The sequence below is a fragment of the Anopheles arabiensis genome, chromosome 2, assembly GCF_016920715.1.
Source record: "Anopheles arabiensis isolate DONGOLA chromosome 2, AaraD3, whole genome shotgun sequence".
Taxonomy (NCBI): domain Eukaryota; kingdom Metazoa; phylum Arthropoda; class Insecta; order Diptera; family Culicidae; genus Anopheles; species Anopheles arabiensis.
The window spans coordinates 18,140,711-18,161,343 of NC_053517.1; the positions used below are offsets into that span (position 1 = coordinate 18,140,711).

The 20,633-nt window shown below is 49.2% G+C and overlaps 2 protein-coding genes across 24 annotated transcripts in view; both read left to right on the forward strand.

Moving 5' to 3' along the window:
• The window catches only part of LOC120908528 (ankyrin-3), a 123,688-nt gene that overhangs the window by 44,114 nt on the left and 58,941 nt on the right, over nt 1–20,633 (forward strand). For all 23 annotated transcript variants that reach the window (XM_040319620.1, XM_040319623.1, XM_040319622.1 and 20 more), the window contains 4 exons: nt 1,984–2,143; nt 2,236–3,140; nt 4,253–6,646; nt 6,740–6,877. In XM_040319620.1, coding sequence (XP_040175554.1) covers nt 1,984–2,143; nt 2,236–3,140; nt 4,253–6,646; nt 6,740–6,877 — 3,597 coding nt within the window. The remainder of the gene's footprint in view (nt 1–1,983; nt 2,144–2,235; nt 3,141–4,252; nt 6,647–6,739; nt 6,878–20,633) is intronic.
• The window catches only part of LOC120908529, a 56,073-nt gene continuing 45,625 nt past the window's right edge, over nt 10,186–20,633 (forward strand). Inside the window, exon 1 of the mRNA XM_040319644.1 lies at nt 10,186–10,668. The gene's annotated coding sequence lies outside the window, so the exon portion shown is untranslated. The remainder of the gene's footprint in view (nt 10,669–20,633) is intronic.

The window sequence follows — 20,633 nt, forward strand, 5'->3', positions numbered from 1 at the left end:
CATTGCCATTTATGATCTCGCATCACCACGTCCCATCGCCCTCACCCCAAGTACACTAAGCACCTACACCTGAACAATGTGTTGCAAAGTGGCCACTGCGCCGTTAGTTCCACATTCCTTCTCATCAGTTTTGTGGTAGACTCGGTACGATCGTTGCAGTTTCGGTTAGTTTTCCATCCATTTTTCACAAACCATGTATGTGGGTCATTAAAATCCCATGTACTTCTTGCTTTCCCATCCATTGTAACCTATCCATTGCGCGTACACAGTTTCGTCGTGTCTGTAGCCCTTGCTCCATCTTCAGCCCATTTCCATCTGAGGCCTTTCCTTCCGTGTAATGTTACTGACATCAAGGGCATCATCACACACAAACAGATCGGAAAGAGGCTTAACGTGCATATCGTGCCGTATCTATCGTTTACCTCATCGCCTATCCATTTGTTGGTACTGTTAGCGTATTATTGCGTAGTGTTGTTGCACAGTTTGGCGAGTGTTGATTGCTATATTTTGTTGTTGTTGATAAATCTCATATGCTTTTGAGTGCATAAAAACACTAAAAGTCGCAAAGGAGAGATAGATAGACAGAGAAAGAGAGTGAACAGAAAAAAAAAACACATAAAAAGCAGCCGGTGGATAGTAATGGTTTCGAACAGTTATCTGCTCTCGTATGTATCACATAGAAAGAGCGGCTAGATAAACGAACATAAAGGAACGAGGGAAAAGGCAAACCATTTTATTTTAGTACTTGGTTCATAATTTAGTTCACGTACCATGTGCCCTCCAGGCTTGTTTTTCGAGCTGCTTCATTTCCTTGCCTTCAGTCTACTCTCATCTTTTGCACACGCGCTTCAACACGTTCTTTCATCAACCAGATCCTTCCTTCTGTCATATTCAGCAAAAAAAAATTACCATCATCATCATTATCATCATCATGCACATCATCATCAATTCCTACGCCAGGAGGGGTTTTGAATTATCAGTTTTCGGTTTTGGGTTCGCTTCACGCCTGTAATTGATGTCTGTTTCTCATGATGAGCTATTTTTTTTGTGTTCATTTGTTATTGGTTTTTGATTTTGACAAGCTGTGTGATATTTCCGTTTTATTCAATTATAGTTTCAATAACAAATTAATTTTTATTCCCGATCGGTTCCAATCGAGATCGAGTGGTTGTCCTAATAATTTTGCGAATTTTTTGTTTTTAATTATATTCCATACGTTTCAATGGTCCCATGTTAGTGTTTTCTCGACGTACAGCAGATAGTGGCTCGAGTAGATTTCGGGCAGCTGCTCACCTTTGATTCTTTTCTTTTTTTTTACATTGTGCAATCAGTGGTGTCTCTAAATTTGCTAGAGTTAACGTAGCTTAGAACCACAACTACAAACTACATGGGGTTTGCTGACGCCCATTTTTGTTAGCATAGATCTTCATCACACAATATAGTACACCTTTTGAGTGCGATCAAACCGATTCGGTGGGAAAGTAAAGCTTGCAATACTACTCATGTTTGCATACTGAATGTTTTATAGTTTCATTTTTTTCTGTTTCTTACTACTACAAATGCTTGCAATGTGTGTTTATTAGTGGCTACCGGTTTGTGAGCAGAAGTGTTTTGCTAATCGTTCGATACCATTGTCTTGCTTCTCTTTCCATTCTTCTTATCATGTACACTTGCATCCTTACACTCTCTCACTTATAAATATCACTCACACACACACAATCACACAAACATTTCGAACACATTGAAACATAACCTTGCACACACTCCCTCACAACACGTACACTTATTGCTATGCACCTAAATTTACTGCACACATTCTGGCCCATTCCTTTCTGCCCATTCAATTGCATTTCGACCGGTTCAATTTTGCTGAAACATACAAAATACTACACCTCCCCCTCCCCCCCTTCAACCGAAACGAAACAAAACCTTTGCTGATCTCAAACCCCAAACAAACATACACATATTCATCAAACAAACTAGGTGGTACGACCCGGGCCCAATGGGAGGATGTAACTGGATCGACGCCGCTCACGTTCGTGAACGATTGCGTATCGTTCACGACCACCGTATCGGCACGGTTCTGGCTGATGGACTGTCGCAACATAGCCGATGCAACCAAGATGGCAACCGAGCTGTACAAGTAAGCAAATCGAACATTCACACACCAATATGCGTATCATATGCTGACCGGGCACGTGCCTCTACACCTTTCCGTTCCACTCGTCCGTACAGAGAAGCCATACACGTACCGTTTATGGCCAAGTTTGTCGTGTTCGCGAAGCGTACCGATCCGCTAGAGGCGCGTCTCCGCGTCTTCTGCATGACAGACGATCGTGAGGACAAGACGCTCGAGCACCAGGAACATTTTACCGAGGTGGCCAAGAGCCGCGACGTGGAGGTGCTGGAGGACAAGCCGCAGTACATCGAGCTGGCCGGCAACCTCGTGCCGGTGACCAAGTCGGGCGAGCAGCTCGCCCTCCCGTTCAAGGCGTTCCGCGAGAACCGGCTGCCGTTCGCCGTGCGCGTCAAGGACCAGCACGCGGACATCGTCGGCCGGACGCTGTTTATGCGCGAGCCCAAGATTGCCAAGGGTGAGCCGCCGCAGCAGCCGATCTGCATACTGAACATCGTGCTGCCGGAAACGATCATACCGGAGCAGACGACCACGATAACGGACTCGCACGAAATTATGCTACGCGTCGGGCGGGTGCGTGCTGTCGTACCACCGCGCCAGCTCGTCGACGACCAGAACTATCTGGGCGAGTTGCGCATCGTCGACATTTCCAACCTGCTCGGCGAGGACTGGATCCGGCTCGCGCCAGAAATCGGCGTGAGCGAGACGGACGTGGAGAATATTGTCGCGCAGATACCGGCCAGCACGGCCCAGCAGGCGCAGGCCATGCTGAAGCAGTTCCAGTCGAAACCGAACAATGACTTTAACATACTCGAGAACGGGCTGCGCACCATCCACCGGGACGATATCGTGGAGCGGTGCATACGCAGTGCGACCACCACCGGCACCACCACCACCGTTACGATGCGCAACAAGACCTCCTTCTCGATCGGCAAGCGCAGTGTCGAGGCGGTGGAGCTGCTCTCCGAAACGGATTCCATTGCAAAGATGGCACAAAAAGAAGGTAAGGCAGTGGTGGGTACGGAATTTCAAGATGAGCATATTCTTTATTTTTAGTAAAATTTATCAGAGTAGAAGAATAGTTAAAGGGATTCAATTGTTTTTGAACTCTTTTGGGATTCATAAATAATGTACAACGTCAATCTTGAAGACGTTGGATCTTACCGTACTTGGCTACTAGCTCTAATTGTGTGGAAATAAGTCAAACAAACTGTTGCAATTCAATTGAATTAATTGCAAATATTTAAATCAATCGATTTTTTATGCTCAGAGTGTACATTAGAGGATATTCACTATTCTCAATGCAGTTAAAATTCGATTATTCGAAATATTTTTTGAGATTCATGAAAAATTGTTATTGCTAGAGTTGAAAATAGTGGTGAAGCTCGGAATCATAACTGCCCAATTCTGATTCCGTGTTTGGAATTGATTCCTGAACCGATCCCGATTCTATTCCGAAATCAGAATCGACCTGGAAATCGCAATAATCTTCGGATTCAGAATCAGAATTGGGTCTGGAATCAGAGTCAGTTATGAAATTGATATCAGAAGCAAAACTTGTCCCGGAATTTCTATAAGGATGGATCGTTTACAAATAAATTTGGAATCTTTGCGGCTATCAATACAATCGCAGCTTCATAGGACCCAAGCGTCTATTCTCATGAAGATGTAAAAACCGACTCTGTTTCCGGAGCTGATTCGGATTTCTGGGCTAGTTGCGATATCCGAGCCGATTTCGGAGCCAATTCTGGAACCGATTTCGATTCTGGAATCAATTCCAGAAACAGATTCCATAGTTTACCTCCAGAATCGATTCCAGAAAACATCCAAGCTAACCGAAATTGATTCCGACGAAAATATCATTTTTCTTATCACTATTTCAAGGGCATCTTGGCGACTCACTAAATTGCGATTCACCTCAATAACTCTCCATGTCCCATAAAAACTATTTTTTTAAATATTATCGCTCATTACAATTAATTAACTTTGACCGAGTCGCTAACTAACACGGAGAGATAGCAAGTTGAATCACAAAAGAGTCAAAACTCCAGTACATTCTTTTCTATTTCAAAAGGAATGCCTTTGATGAACCGTTCCCTTGTGTTCGCCTTACAGATCGCCTCTCGAAACAGGAATCTACGAAGTATTCGGCAGAGGAGAAAACCGTCGAAGAGTCGGAAGAATCGGAGGAGGAGATGGTGAAGAAAACGGTGGCGGAGCGGCGGAAGCAGATCGAGAAGCGCCTGTCAGCGGACCGTTCCATACCGGCCTCGACGCAGAAGCGCGAGATCGTGGAGGAGATCATCACCATCAAGCGGCAGAGCGTTATCGACGATACGCGCGCCAAGCACGAGGAAGAGATACTGCTCCAGAAACCAATCGACAACACGTACAAGTCGTCCACCATGCCCGAGCCGGTGGTGAAGCTAAAAACGACCGTCGTCAAGGATGGACCGGGCGTGCGGAAGGACGAGTTCGAACAGGAGCTGCAGGACAAGTTTAAGGTGACGCTGAAGAACGTGGAAGAGTTCGAGCACCGGTCGGAGGTGCTGGAGCAGCTGGCCACGGAAGCAACCTCGGTCTCCGCATCGTCGCCGCGCGTCGTCGAGGAGATCAAGAAGAAGGTGGAGGAGCGTGTCCCAGCCGCGCTGGACGAGCCGACGGAGCCAGCGGAGCAGCAGCCGGTTGAGAGTGCCGTGCCGCCGGTGCCGAAAGAGCGTGCCCCGGTGCCGGCAAAGCGCACCAGTCTCACCAAGGAACCGGAAGAGTTCCAGGGCGTCGTGGAGGAATCGATCAAGGACGTGAAGCAACGCATCAGCTCGTTCGAGACGAAGTCCAAGACGGAATCGCTCGTGGACAGCAAGCAGTCGTCGGTGGACACGACCAGCGGGCGTGACTCGTGGAGCGACGATCATCGGCAGGCGAGCAAGCGCACCGACTCGGAGCAAATCTCGGAGGACTCCGAGCAGGAACCGTTGCTCCGCAGGGACGAGCATTTCAGCGTCCAGCGCACGGTTGGCGAATCGTCCGTGGTAACGACAACGCAACAGGCGTTCACCACCGTCGAACAGCTGGAACGACACGATGTGTCGCATGCCGTCGAGGAGAAGAGGGAAAGTTTGCTGGAAGCTTTCGGCGCTACCGACGCCGGTCCGGCACAGTGGAAGGAGCCGGACTCAGAACCGTCATCGCTTTCGGAGGCCACCGGCAGTAGCACCTCCAGGCGGGAGGAAAGCATCTCCCAGCACTTCAAGTCGGAAACGGTCAGCAAGGTGGAGGAAACGGTCACCAAGATGTCCACCACGGTGGAAACGAAAACGGTGGCCGGCCTGCCGGAAGGCCTTGACGCGTTCACCCTCGGCAAGGGCGATGAGACGATCGTGCGCGAAGAGTTTGTGGCGCGCAGTGCCGAGAGCAGCAGCATCGTCGACCGCACGGTGGAGTCGGTGGTGCGCGAGGTGCGCGACCAGGAGCCAGCCGTCGAGAAGCGGGACATGCACCGCGAGGTGAAGGAAACGGCCGACAAGATGGCCGCCCTGAGCAGCGTAGAAACGGTACAGATCGGCGAGGGGACCGCCCCGCAAGTGTCCACCGCCGCGGCGTACACCGTCGAGCGGTTCGAGGGGCTGCAGTCGGAGGTGGTCAGCCAGGATGCGGCCGGTATGGTGGCGGAGCGAACTGGTACGGCCGTGAGCAGCGTCGAAACCGGCGTTAGCCAGGGCGAGGACACGGTCAGCGAGAAGATTGTCGAGCGGGAGGAAGAGGTGCGCCGCCGGGTCGAGGAGAACGTGTCGATCGACAAGCCGGTGGTGCAGGAGACGGTGGCGCGCACGGTTACGCAGGAAGTTACCTCCAAAATTCCGGTGCCGTCGAAGAAAAGCTCACCGGAAGCAAAGGACCAACCGCCCATGCCGGCCGCCCAGCCAACGGACGGTGAACCGTCGGCGGTCGATCGGATGGAAGCCGCAGACCAACCGAAACAGACAATCGAGCAGCAACAGGCAGAGCTGTCGTCCCGGGCGGAGGAGATGATCGAGACAGTGGTGGAGCATGCCGAGTCGGTCGCTTCCAGGATTCCACGCTTCGGCACGACCAAGCCGGCCGCCCCGCAGCCGGAAGCAGTGGTGGCGGCAAAGTCGCCCGGACCGGACACCTCCAGCCTGTCGAAGATTCCGGTCCTGAAGGATCGCAAGGTGTCGGAGCAGTTTTCGAGCGATTCGTGCGAAACCGTCATCGTGCAGCGGTCGGTCGAGGAGCTGCAGCCGCACGCGGAACAGGTGACGGCCAGCGAGACGGTGCCGGACCGGGAGTACGATGAGGAGATCATGTCTGCCACCGCGTACGGCAGCGAGCGCACCGTGACGGAAATCATTACCGAGGACCATCGCGCTGTCACGCCGGACGATTTCATCGACGAGATCATCGACGAGGCGCAGGACAAGGTGCAGCGGCAGCTGCAGTCGGCCGAGGTTACCGTCGGCACGCTCGACCTAAGCCACTCGGAAGAAGGTTAGTGTGTGTGTGTGTGTGTGTGTGTGTGGGTTTGTGCATCGATCAGCACTGACTAATTGCAACCGCGCGTGCTTCCAATTTTCCCTCTAGAATCGTTCGACAAATCCGCCTACCCGATGCAGGAGTACATCTCGAGGCCGGGAGGCGGCAGCGGTTTCGATGCTAATGCTACCATCGAAGACGACGACGAAGACGAGGAGGCGGAGCGGGAGCGGGAGAAATGGAAAGGTAGGTGCGATACATCCATGATCCCTGTATCCTTCCATCAACCACCGAGTGGATCACTCACCCACTCTGTCCGCACTGTTCGGTCCGCATTCGCGTAACACGCACACCTACTACACACACGCATTCTCCACACTCTTGCTTGTGGGCGTGTGTAAGCGGAAAATTCACAACATCACACTCAAAAGAAAAATGTAACTCCCACCCGCCCCACGTGTTTGACATTGTTGGTTTCATATGTTTTTTTCCAAGACAAAAGAATGCACCACTCTAATGACGGAGCCGCCCGCATTGCTTCCACGGAAGCGATGCGCCAATAAGTGCAGCAATACAAACCCCCCCCCCCTCACACGACCATGCGATAAAATGTATGGATCTCTTCCCTTCTTGCATCCCTTCTAGTTTTGGTTTTGTTTGGTTTTTGCTATGGGTAACACAAAATCAATTCTCTTTCGATGATGCAACAATTAATTTCCATTTTCTTTTGGTTTTTTTTTTTTGGTTTGCCCCAATCCCATCTTCCCCCTTCTTTCTGCGTCCCATTGCGAACACTGCTTTTGTGTCTTTCTTGGTTTCCAGTTTTCTTAACCTTTCTCGCTGAGTGAGTCGTTATGTTTGGTTTGTTTTACGACACAGCATATGTTTCTTTTTTGTTGTCTGTTCTTCGGACGTACCTTTCGTTTTCGCCCCGTTGCTTACCTTCACTTACCTTGCGAAGGGTGTAGGTTTATGCTTAAAATGGATTGGCTACCCTGACTACTGATATCGATTACGAAACGGTTACTAACTACAGAACAGATCAATGTCAAAACAGAACACCTCCATCATGTCACGATTGAACGTTTCGGTTGCTCACACGATTTCTTTATTTCCCCCTTTTCCCTCTGTTTATTGTACAATTTTCTCGCTTGTTTTCCTTTTAATTTCGATCTCGCTCTCTCACTCTCTCTCTATCTGTCCCTTTCTCTTTATCGCTCTTGTAAGTGAAAAAAGTTTATCCCGGTGTTTATCTCACTGTGTTTGTGATAGTTGGTTAAATTCGGCACTGTTACGTTTTGGTTTTACTATTTTGTTGAACTGCAGTAAAATTGTTAGCGTAACTTAAGTAGGATTTAAGTTTGACGTTGATTCTATTAGAAACTATTTTTAGAGCTCACTTAGACTGGTTTCGAGTTTAGTTCGTTTTTGTTAGTGGATTTAGTGTAATATCAAAACACCCACACGTACACTCGTCCACATAGATTTACCTGATACAAGCAAGGAATCGATGTGTTTTTTTTTTCAATTTATTTTGCTCTTTCTTCATTACTAATAACTAATAACAAGTTATGAGAGAGACAAAACAATTATTACCTACAAACTGGACAGCAAAATTTCCCTGCCATCATTTCCGTTATGTTCCCGGCGCCCTTGTGCTGTGTTCGCCATTTGTTTTGAAAATATTATAATCACCTACCTACGTCATAGCTGCCAACCACACCCCCCACCTCTTTTTCATGCATTGTGTGCTCACGAATGTTAGTGCACATGTTAGAAACGTATACCATCATTCCTACTACTACTACTACTCCTTTGCGTTTGTTTTACACGGCTTAGATTTATACAGCATAACCTCATCTTCATATCGAAGTTGTTTCTCTCGGCGGCTCTTTCTCTCTCTCTCTACCATCTTCATCTTGTTACTAATCATCATCCTTCATTCACTCATGCACCACCAAAAGTTACATGATCGAGTGTCGGGCGCTGCTGTGAGATTTAACCGTTTGGCTGACACTTGGCGAAGTTCCAGTCGCTCCCGCATTGCTTCCTAGATTATGCGCATTCCGCAAAAACGGAGAAAAAACGATTCAACTATCATACAAATTAGCATTTCATTCCTCGGAACCTGCGCTCTGCCTTCCAACCACTCCGTCTCTATCGATACCGCACACATTTGCTACTTTGAGGTCGGTCTGGATATTTTCCTTTCAAATCATATTTCGTTGTCCGCCGTGTTTATGGCAGCTTGTGGTTAAGCTTTCCATTCTTTTTTCTTTGATTTGTGTGTGTGTGTGAGTGTGTGCGCGCGTTTGGAAGCATTCCTCCGCATCATATGGCTTCTTCGGTTCAGCTACTCGAGCCCAAACGGTACCACACCACAGTGCCGCGAGCTCTCCATTTCAAATCGAGCCAAAGTGTCCTTCTGCGGCTCCTCATCACGCGCGTTGATCATGCAACAACAACACCAAATGGCATCATCCGAATTCTGTTGCTTCCTGCTAGGGCATACGCATTCGCGTGGGCAATTTCTTTCCTTTGCCAATGTGGCGCGTACCGCCATCCTGGTGGGTGCGCATAATTCCAATAACGGTCAGTAAGGAGGGCGTTAGTCCACCATCACCACCACCACCACCAGCCCTAGTCAACTTGCATCGATCGTGCACTTCATGGAAATTTGTAGCAAACAATCATACAACATGCTGTTCCACCACCTTAGCATACATATTTAAGCACACACAACCACACACACACACACATACTCACATACAAACATACGCAAACACATTACACTGACCATATATAGTACTGCGACTTTAGCCTTTTTTTGTTTTAGATGTGTGCAGCTTGTTTGATGCAGGCCATCATAATTCAATGTACGAGTGTGTGTGTTTGTATTTTTTCTTTCGCTCTGTTCCCGAAGTTGCAAATAGCAACAGGCTGTGCACAAGCATCTTTGGGAGACAGTTTCATCAACCGATTGGCATACTGAACGTGCAGAAGTAAAACAAGGGCTTCACCAAGAAACCCGCAGCTGCTGCTAGGTGTTATCGCTCAGCGTAGTTTTTTTATCATTAGAATCCATGTATCCGAGTGGCCCAAAGTGGCTCATCATCATTCATTTCATCCACACAGTTCTGGAATGCTTAAGGGTTTCTTCGTGCAGCGGGATCATGCACACACCCCGTTTTCATTACGCATAGAGGCGCCAGCACATTTAAGCCAGCCGCAAGGATAGTGAGCTTTTATTTTCGCTCCATAGTTCAATCTTCCTCCGAAACCCGCCCCCACCCACCGCCCTCTGCTCTAATTTTGCTGTTCCTGCAGAATCGATTTTTTGGACGCGTCCAACGTGTGTCCTTCGGTCGGTGATTGCACAACCGCCTACGCGAGGTGTGTAGGGCTTCCCGCGGACACTCAGTGGTGATGGGAGACAAAGGGGGGGGGGGGAGGGGGAGAATGAACAAAGCCACCTTTTCTCAGCGGACTGTCGCACGAAACGGCCAGCCGCCCTTAGAACAGCCGTGGCTGTGGCCAACGTCGAACGGTCTAATCCTCTTACGAAAGCTAGCATGCGGAAGTGTTGCCAGCGTGCTGGGCACGGACATGTCACGGCAGGCAGGACGGCAGGGAACTTAGGGGGAGGGGTAACCATAGGCAGCACGGAAACGAGACATCGCGTAAAATAGATTCCCCATGCGCTGGGCGCGGAGCCCGTAGCAAACGTAGCCGTTAGTTGCGTTGGTAGCTTCGATCGAGTAGGAGCTCTTGTGTGGCGTAGGTTCGGTTAGGTGTTAATGCAATAAGAGCTCTAAATTCACTGTACGTGCAACAGTGTAGTGATCGCCGTCTCGCGGGATAGATCCAATACAGCATAAGTTTTGTGAAAATTACAGCTCCACAAGGTTGATAGCAGAATATTGTGCCAGCTCAAGTGTGTTGCGCATTTTATCGTCCCGTAATTGTTATCCATCGATTCATCAGTGCCGACGGTGCAGTACGGTGTAGATCTTGTAGAAAAGACAGTCAGCTTAACGGTAAGCAACTATTGATACCAACCTCAAATCGTTCCAAAATGGCACCTGCAAGGCAAACAGTACGATCGATAGAGTAGAATGGCAGATCTTGCATAGTTCAACGAGTGATATTGGCAATTGGTTTGTTTTTCGTACGGAATGGGAAACAGCTTAAATAGAGTTTTACAAAGTTTTAGAACTACTAACTTTAGTGCTAAAATCGTTAAGCATGCTGAACCAATAGTTAGCAAGACGATGTGCATATCCGTTGAGCAGTTATGAGCGTAATAGTCCAACAGTCGTGCATCTATTGTAGTTATCGTTCGACGTACTGTAATCTTAATCTGTACTGTAATTTTAATCGTTACAAAGCAACAATCATGTGTTTAGAGTTCCTTATTTCGCTTATGATTTAGAAGCCAATATTTTTTCGTCCTAAATGGCAATGATGGGCCTGTCTCTTGGTGCAGTCGTCAACTCGTAACAATATGCCAGTGAAGGGCTCAAACCCCAAATTGACCGTACCCCCATACGTAGGACTGACTATCATGCTATGGGTAAATCAAGAAGTCACTGAAAGCCAAGCCCACTATCGGTATAGACAGACCTTGACCGACAGCGGTAGTTGTGCCATAGAAGAAGAAGAAGAAGAAGAAGAAATGGGAATGATAATTTCCTAACGATAGGGATCTACCCTCGAATACGTAGGGTGCAATTTTATCATGTCAAAATTGTATCATGTTGCCACCATCCATTTAATGTGTTTTACGTTCCCTTATTGCGCCGTTTCCCCTTTCTGTGGAAGTTCCGTTTGGAAGATTCCTATAGTGTTTTAGCTAACCTGCTACTGACTGGAACTAGAATCCGATTTGTGTGCGAGTAAAGGTCAACATTGAACGGTGGCCGACATTGAGATGTTGAAGTCTTTTGTTTCAAACTCTCTTTTTTTCTCCCTCTCTCTCTCTCTCTCTCGCTCTTTGTGGTGTTTCACTCACTCGTTTTTTTACTTGGCTACTTTCTTTTTGGCTCCTGGTTTGCTTTTCGTTTCCCAATTGGATGTACCGTTTATTGTTTCCATACTTAATTTTGCAATGCTTCAATTCCCCTTGTCACTTTTCAAAAGTAATCCTACGGCAAAAAGCAATTACAGCGGGCTTGAAACTGTGAGGAACACGAAGAGGTGCTGCACAAAATTAGTGCTTCACCCATACAAACACACACACACACATACACCCACGCAGGCACTGCATAATTTTGTCGGGGCAACTTTTGGCAAGCCCAAACATAAGGATAATACTCACAATTTCAAAACCATGTTATTGTGCATTCTATCTCTGCTTTTGGTGTTTTAGTAAATTGATTTGATTTAATCTAATGATTTCGAAAGCAAATTCTAAAGTCACTCCCTCCCAACAAAGCTCAATATTGTTTCTGCGGAGAACTGCTCATAAGTGTTTCGTATTCGTTTCGTGCAACTCATCCAAACCTGTACATACATAACGTCACATAACGACAACCGTAACACGTACACAGAACATGAACATGAAATTTACATCCTTACTCTTTTACTCACCACTCAACACGAATGGGGGCAAGCATATTAAAAACGAAAAAAACACACACACTTATTCACGCAACCAGAGCGTGAAAACATACATCCATCTATGCTGGTCTCTGCTTGTAATAATGTGACCGGTCCTAATGGTTTCACTAATACAGAAGGAGGTGCTTTACCTTATCGCCGGTTTCTCTACCAATCACCATACCCTTACCACACCACGTGCTCAGCTCATCCATTGCGTCGTTATAATCCATTTTGTCGAACATATCTGTACTTCACCTTTCTTTTCCTCTGATCCTTATTAAATTGTTATGATTAATTACACGCTGCATACCAATGCTCTTACCTGTGGTGGATTTTTCGATACTCAAACATACCTTATACGGTCACGTATCTGCTGGTGTTTCACAATTCGAAATCCAACCCAACGTCAACTATTACACACTAATTGGTCAAATTTGTCTGTGATGTGAAACCGTGTGCGCACAAAACCCCGGTGGCTACTTCTCTTCTCGTAACACAAAACACACACACGGTCGCACCACCCCAGAGGATGCAAACTCTTCCGTGCCCGATGACATGTCGACGACCGATTTCGAAGCATTCCGCGAGTACCACTGGTTGGATACGCCGGATGCGGCCGGTCCGGCCGGGCAGCGGTACGGGTTGGCCAGAACGTCCACACCGATCCGTGACGCAACGGTGGCCGCCGGCGTGACGCTCGCGTCACTGGAGGATTTGGATACGCTCAGTCCACTGTCGGCGGGTGAGGCGAGTGATGGGCGAAAGTTGGCGCTTCCGGAGGAGGCAGGAAGTGGCACAGGCGATGAGGGTGGTACCATCGACGCATCGGCGAGCGCTGTCAGATCGTCGCGCAAGCACTTTAACCTTGACCTGGACATGGACGTAACCTCGACCAAGACGACGACGACCGCGACTTCGACGACTACGGCGACCAAGGCACGCAAGACGACGACGTTCGAGAAGAGCTTCAAGCCGGAAAGCCACTCGAACCGCGGCACTTCACCCATGGACGAGGTGGTGGAGTCGCCCGACAGCGTGCACAGTACGCGGTTCGGGCGCGGCGAGTCGCCCGCGATCAGGCTCGTGATAGGCCGGAAGGAGATCAAAACGTCCGACACGTCGGCGATAACCGAAAGCCGCCTGACGGTGTACGGCCACAAGGATGTGGAGATATCGATCAGTTCCCAATCGACGATCAGTCTGACGACGACGCACACTTCCAAAGATGGTCGCGACAAGACGACGGAAGTAAGTTCAAGCGGCGGCGAGGTAAAGGAGGTAAGCAGCGGCAAGCGGTACAAACAGTTCAAGCTGGTGGACGATCCCGACTCGGAGCAAACCGAGCGTAAGCGGGACGAGGCAGTATCGTTTTCGAAGAAGAAGAGCGTGTACCTGTTCGGAAGCTTCGATTCCAGCAGTGGATCGCCCATCACCGAGACGAGCGTCTCGCAGCATGTGACGGATACGGGCATATCGCTGACGAGAGGTTTCACCGAAACCATGACCTCGCCCGGTGTCATATCGTCCTCCGTCGAGGAGAAGAACAAAAAGGTAAGCATCATTACCGATACGGCTGTTGATGTGGAAATTGAGGAACTGGAACTTACCGATGCTGGCCTGAGCCCTATTCTTCCGGATGAGGCGGACGTAACTGCGGATTTCCAGTTGGCCGAGGAAGATGTGCACTTTGCGCACACGGGCACGAGTCCGATGGACTTCGAAGAGCATTCGGTATCGGCAGCGCTGGACACTTCCGAAGCGGCCACGCTGACCGATCGCGTAGAGACAAAGGATGCGTCGAACAGCCCGCTGGATGTGCATATCACTTCCATCCTCAAGCGCGACGTCAGCAAGCTGACCGACGAAGAGTTGCTGACGGGTCGCCGAGGATCGGGCGACGTGAAGGCAAAAATAAAAATGCTGGAGCAAAGCTCCAAAGCACATAGTGCACAAAGCTCACCCAAGAAGAAGGTTGAGTTTGAAGAACATCAACTGAAGCACGACAGACAGGACTCGCCGAAACGGCAGAAGGCATCGGGTAAAATAACGGAGCTGCGCAAGATATTTGGCGAAGAGGAAGAACCGGTCGAGTCGAATGTTATGTCGGAGTCAATTCCGCCTATTCAGGAGGTAATCAAGCAACTGGAAAAGAGAATAGCAGTTAAACAGGTAGAGAGTTCTGCTCGCGCTGAAGTGTTTACCAAACGTGCTGAAGTGGACGTTGAAGATTTAACGTCCCAGATAATACCCGTAAAGGTTTCAGAACCCCAGGAGCCAATAGTAGAAAAAGACCAACAAATATCAAAGCTAGTACGCGGTGTTCAAAGCCTCGGCATGCGAGAGCAAAGTACTAAGCAACTCGAGCAAGAGCGACGTAATGTAGAGCTAAGAGCAGCCATCAATGAACCGGTTTGCGAGAAGCTTGCTGAGCGCAAGATCGTTACCGATCTAGTGAAGGACGAGCTGGATAGTGAAGATAATGAACTAAGAAAAACAAATGATCTTATAAAAATGTTTGAGATGAAACGAACTACTTCTGAGGAGGCTATTAAAGCAAGCCCAAAACGAAAGCAATTAAGCGCTGTTAGTCAGAAAATGTCTACCACTTATCTGGCGCCAATGGTTTGTGATACAGATAAACCTACTGAGAAAATTGATGAGGTAGATTTTGTTAAAATAGAGACAAATGGGCAAGTTAACACGTTCAATGATGATCAGCCTCCTGTAACGAATCTTTCAGCTGCCGCTGAATGTGTGATAGATGAAGAATATAGAATGAAAAATATTCAAGAGCTCAAGGCCAGATTTGAAACCATGCAAGAAGCCAATCAAACCTATATTAAAACACAATCTCAAGAAAAGCCATCAAGCACAAAACATACTGCTACAGCAATTTCGTTCGAAACCATCACGCATCAAAAACCACAATTAGGGGAAGCTACCAAAAAACGCACGAAACGTGAAATCTGTAAACTTGATAACAACATAATTAAACAATTTGAAACAACTGAATGGTCCGCTACTGAACAACACCAAGAACGGACAGAAAAACAAGAAAAATATAATGAAATTGATAACGCTCAAGAAAACACGAAACAAGCACAAGACGTGCAACGTGAAACCACATTCAACAAAGCACATATTCTCAAAACACAGACAACAGCAGCTCTAACACAGAGTTCAGATATGACCAAGCAGAAGCTGATAAAAACTGAGATATTAAAAGAACTGGAACAAAGCAAAATGGGACACGAAAAACAGCCAGAGCCATCGGAGTCTGTGTCTGAGGTTGTTGAAAAGGAACTGACCGAAGATACCGAGCTGGTCGAGGCAAAGGTTATCGAGACCGTAGTCGAGAAGGTTGAGGCCAAGGTTATCGAGACCGTAGTCGAGAAGGTTGAGGCCAAGCCAGATGACAAGCCAGAACAAGACGAACAGCCAGAGCCATCGGAGCCTGTATCTGAGGTTGTTGAAAAGGAACTGACCGAAGATACCGAGCTGGTCGAGGCAAAGGTTATCGAGACCGTAGTCGAGAAGGTTGAGGCCAAGCCAGATGACAAGCCAGAACAAGACGAACAGCCAGAGCCATCGGAGCCTGTGTCTGAGGTTGTTGAGAAGGAACTGACCGAAGATACCGAGCTGGTCGAGGCAAAGGTTATCGAGACCGTAGTCGAGAAGGTTGAGGCCAAGGTTATCGAGACCGTAGTCGAGAAGGTTGAGGCCAAGCCAGATGACAAGCCAGAACAAGACGAACAGCCAGAGCCATCGGAGCCTGTGTCTGAGGTTGTTGAAAAGAAACTGACCGAAGATACCGAGCTGGTCGAGGCAAAGGTTATCGAGACCGTAGTCGAGAAGGTTGAGGCCAAGGTTATCGAGACCATAGTCGAGAAGGTTGAGGCCAAGCCAAATGACAAGCCAGAACAAGACGAACAGCCAGAGCCATCGGAGCCTGTGTCTGAGGTTGTTGAAAAGGAACTGACCGAAGATACCGAGCTGGTCGAGGCAAAGGTTATCGAGACCGTAGTCGAGAAGGTTGAGGCCAAGCCAGATGACAAGCCAGAACAAGACGAACAGCCAGAGCCATCGGAGCCTGTGTCTGAGGTTGTTGAAAAGGAACTGACCGAAGATACCGAGCTGGTCGAGGCAAAGGTTATCGAGACCGTAGTCGAGAAGGTTGAGGCCAAGCCAGATGACAAGCCAGAACAAGACGAACAGCCAGAGCCATCGGAGCCTGTGTCTGAGGTTGTTGAAAAGAAACTGACCGAAGATACCGAGCTGGTCGAGGCAAAGGTTATCGAGACCGTAGTCGAGAAGGTTGAGGCCAAGCCAGATGACAAGCCAGAACAAGACGAACAGCCAGAGCCATCGGAGCCTGTGTCTGAGGTTGTTGAAAAGGAACTGACCGAAGATACCGAGCTGATCGAGGCAAAGGTTATCGAGACCGTAGTCGAGAAGGTTGAGGCCAAGGTTATCGAGACCGTAGTCGAGAAGGTTGAGGCCAAGCCAGATGACAAGCCAGAACAAGACGAACAGCCAGAGCCATCGGAGCCTGTGTCTGAGGTTGTTGAAAAGGAACTGACCGAAGATACCGAGCTGGTCGAGGCAAAGGTTATCGAGACCGTAGTCGAGAAGGTTGAGGCAAAGGTTATCGAGACCGTAGTCGAGAAGGTTGAGGCCAAGCCAGATGACAAGCCAGAACAAGACGAACAGCCAGAGCCATCGGAGCCTGTGTCTGAGGTTGTTGAAAAGGAACTGACCGAAGATACCGAGCTGGTCGAGGCAAAGGTTATCGAGACCGTAATCGAGAAGGTAGAGGCAAAGGTTATCGAGACCGTAGTCGAGAAGGTTGAGGCCAAGGTTATCGAGACCGTAGTCGAGAAGGTTGAGGCCAAGCCAGATGACAAGCCAGAACAAGACGAACAGCCAGAGCCATCGGAGGCTGTGTCTGAGGTTGTTGAAAAGGAACTAACCGAAGATACCGAGCTGGTCGAGGCAAAGGTTATCGAGACCGTAGTCGAGAAGGTTGAAGCCAAGCCAGATGACAAGCCAGAACAAGACGAACAGCCAGAGCCATCGGAGCCTGTGTCTGAGGTTGTTGAAAAGGAACTGACCGAAGATACCGAGCTGGTCGAGGTAAAGGATATCGAGACCGTAGTCGAGAAGGTTGAGGCCAAGCCAGATGACAAGCCAGAACAAGATGAACAGCCAGAGCCATCGGAGCCTGTGTCTGAGGTTGTTGAAAAGGAACTGACGGAAGATACCGAGCTGATCGAGGCCAAGGTTATCGAGACCGTAGTGGAGAAGGTTGAGGCCAAGCCAGATGACAAGCCAGAACAAGACGAACAGCCAGAGCCATCGGAGCCTGTGTCTGAGGTTGTTGAAAAGGAACTGACCAAAGATACCGAGCTGGTCGAGGCAAAGGTTATCGAGACCGTAGTCGAGAAGGTTGAGGCAAAGGTTATCGAGACCGTAGTCGAGAAGGTTGAGGCCAAGCCAGATGACAAGCCAGAACAAGACGAACAGCCAGAGCCATCGGAGCCTGTATCTGAGGTTGTTGAAAAGGAACTGACCGAAGATACCGAGCTGATCGAGTTCAAGGTTATCGAGACCGTAGTCGAGAAGGTTGAGGCCAAGCCAGATGACAAGCCAGAACAAGACGAACAGCCAGAGCCATCGGAGCCTGTATCTGAGGTTGTTGAAACGAAACTGACCGAAGATACCGAGCTGGTCGAGGCAAAGGTTATCGAGACCGTAGTCGAGAAGGTTGAGGCAAAGGTTATCGAGACCGTAGTCGAGAAGGTTGAGGCCAAGCCAGATGACAAGCCAGAACAAGACGAACAGCCAGAGCCATTGGAGCCTGTGTCTGAGGTTGTTGAAAAGGAACTGACCGAAGATACCGAGCTGGTCGAGGCAAAGGTTATCGAGACCGTAGTCGAGAAGGTTGAGGCAAAGGTTATCGAGACCGTAGTCGAGAAGGTTGAGGCCAAGCCAGATGACAAGCCAGAACAAGACGAACAGCCAGAGCCATCGGAGCCTGTGTCTGAGGTTGTTGAAAAGGAACTGACCGAAGATACCGAGCTGATCGAGGCCAAGGTTATCGAGACCGTAGTCGAGAAGGTTGAGGCCAAGCCAGATGACAAGCCAGAACAAGACGAACAGCCAGAGCCATCGGAGCCTGTGTCTGAGGTTGTTGAAAAGGAACTGACGGAAGATACCGAGCTGGTCGAGGCAAAGGTTATCGAGACCGTAGTCGAGAAGGTTGAGGCAAAGGTTATCGAGACCGTAGTCGAGAAGGTTGAGGCCAAGCCAGATGACAAGCCAGAACAAGACGAACAGCCAGAGCCATCGGAGCCTGTGTCTGAGGTTGTTGAAAAGGAACTGACCGAAGATACCGAGCTGGTCGAGGCAAAGGTTATCGAGACCGTAGTCGAGAAGGTTGAGGCAAAGGTTATCGAGACCGTAGTCGAGAAAGTTGAGGCCAAGTCAGATGACAAGCCAGAACAAGACGAACAGCCAGAGCCATCGGAGCCTGTGTCTGAGGTTGTTGAAAAGGAACTGACCGAAGATACCGAGCTGGTCGAGGCAAAGGTTATCGAGACCGTAATCGAGAAGGTTGAGGCAAAGGTTATCGAGACCGTAGTCGAGAAGGTTGAGGCAAAGGTTATCGAGACCGTAGTCGAGAAGGTTGAGGCCAAGTCAGATGACAAGCCAGAACAAGACGAACAGCCAGAGCCATCGGAGCCTGTGTCTGAGGTTGTTGAAAAGGAACTGACCGAAGATACCGAGCTGGTCGAGGCAAAGGTTATCGAGACCGTAGTCGAGAAGGTTGAGGCAAGGGTTATCGAGACCGTAGTCGAGAAGGTTGAGGCCAAGCCAGATGACAAGCTAGAACAAGACGAACAGCCAGAGCCATCGGAGCCAGTGTCTGAGGTTGTTGAAAAGGAACTGACCGAAGATACCGAGCTGGTCGAGGCAAAGGTTATCGAGACCGTAGTCGAGAAGGTTGAGGCCAAGCCAGATGACAAGCCAGAACAAGACGAACAGCCAGAGCCATCGGAGCCAGTGTCTGAGGTTGTTGAAAAGGAACTGACCGAAGATACCGAGCTGGTCGAGGCAAAGGTTATCGAGACCGTAGTCGAGAAGGTTGAGGCCAAGCCAGATGACAAGCCAGAACAAGACGAACAGCCAGAGCCATCGGAGCCTGTGTCTGAGGTTGTTGAAAAGAAACTGACCGAAGATACCGAGCTGGTCGAGGTAAAGGATATCGAGACCGTAGTCGAGAAGGTTGAGGCCAAGGTTATCGAGACCGTAGTCGAGAAGGTTGAGGCCAAGCCAGATGACAAGCCAGAACAAGACGAACAGCCAGAGCCATCGGAGCCTGTGTCTGAGGTTGTTGAAAAGGAACTGACCGAAGATACCGAGCTGGTCGAGGCAAAGGTTATCGAGACCGTAGTCGAGAAGGTTGAGGCAAGGGTTATCGAGACCGTAGTCGAGAAGGTTGAGGACAAGCCAGATGACAAGCTAGAACAAGACGAACAGCCAGAGCCATCGGAGCCAGTGTCTGAGGTTGTTGAAAAGGAACTGACCGAAGATACCGAGCTGGTCGAGGCAAAGGTTATCGAGACCGTAGTCGAGAAGGTTGAGGCCAAGCCAGATGACAAGCCAGAACAAGACGAACAGCCAGAGCCATCGGAGCCTGTGTCTGAGGTTGTTGAAAAGGAACTGACCGAAGATACCGAGCTGGTCGAGGCAAAGGTTATCGAGACCGTAGTCGAGAAGGTTGAGGCCAAGCCAGATGACAAGCCAGAACAAGACGAACAGCCAGAGCCATCGGAGCCTGTGTCTGAGGTTGTTGAAAAGAAACTGACCGAAGATACCGAGCTGGTCGAGGTAAAGGATATCGAGACCGTAGTCGAGAAGGTTGAGGCCAAGGTTATCGAGACCGTAGTCGAGAAGGTTGAGGCCAAGCCAGATGACAAGCCAGAACAAGACGAACAGCCAGAGCCATCGGAGCCTGTGTCTGAGGTTGTTGAAAAGGAACTGACCGAAGATACCGAGCTGGTCGAGGCAAAGGTTATGGAGACCGTAGTCGAGAAGGTTGAGGCCAAGCCAGATGACAAGCCAGAACAAGACGAACAGCCAGAGCCATCGGAGCCTGTGTCTGAGGTTGTTGAAAAGGAACTGACCGAAGATACCGAGCTGGTCGAGGTAAAGGATATCGAGACCGTAGTCGAGAAGGTTGAGGCCAAGGTTATCGAGACCGTAGTCGAGAAGGTTGAGGCCAAGCCAGATGACAAGCCAGAACAAGACGAACAGCCAGAGCCATCGGAGGCTGTGTCTGAGGTTGTTGAAAAGGAACTGACGGAAGATACCGAGCTGGTCGAGGCAAAGGTTATCGAGC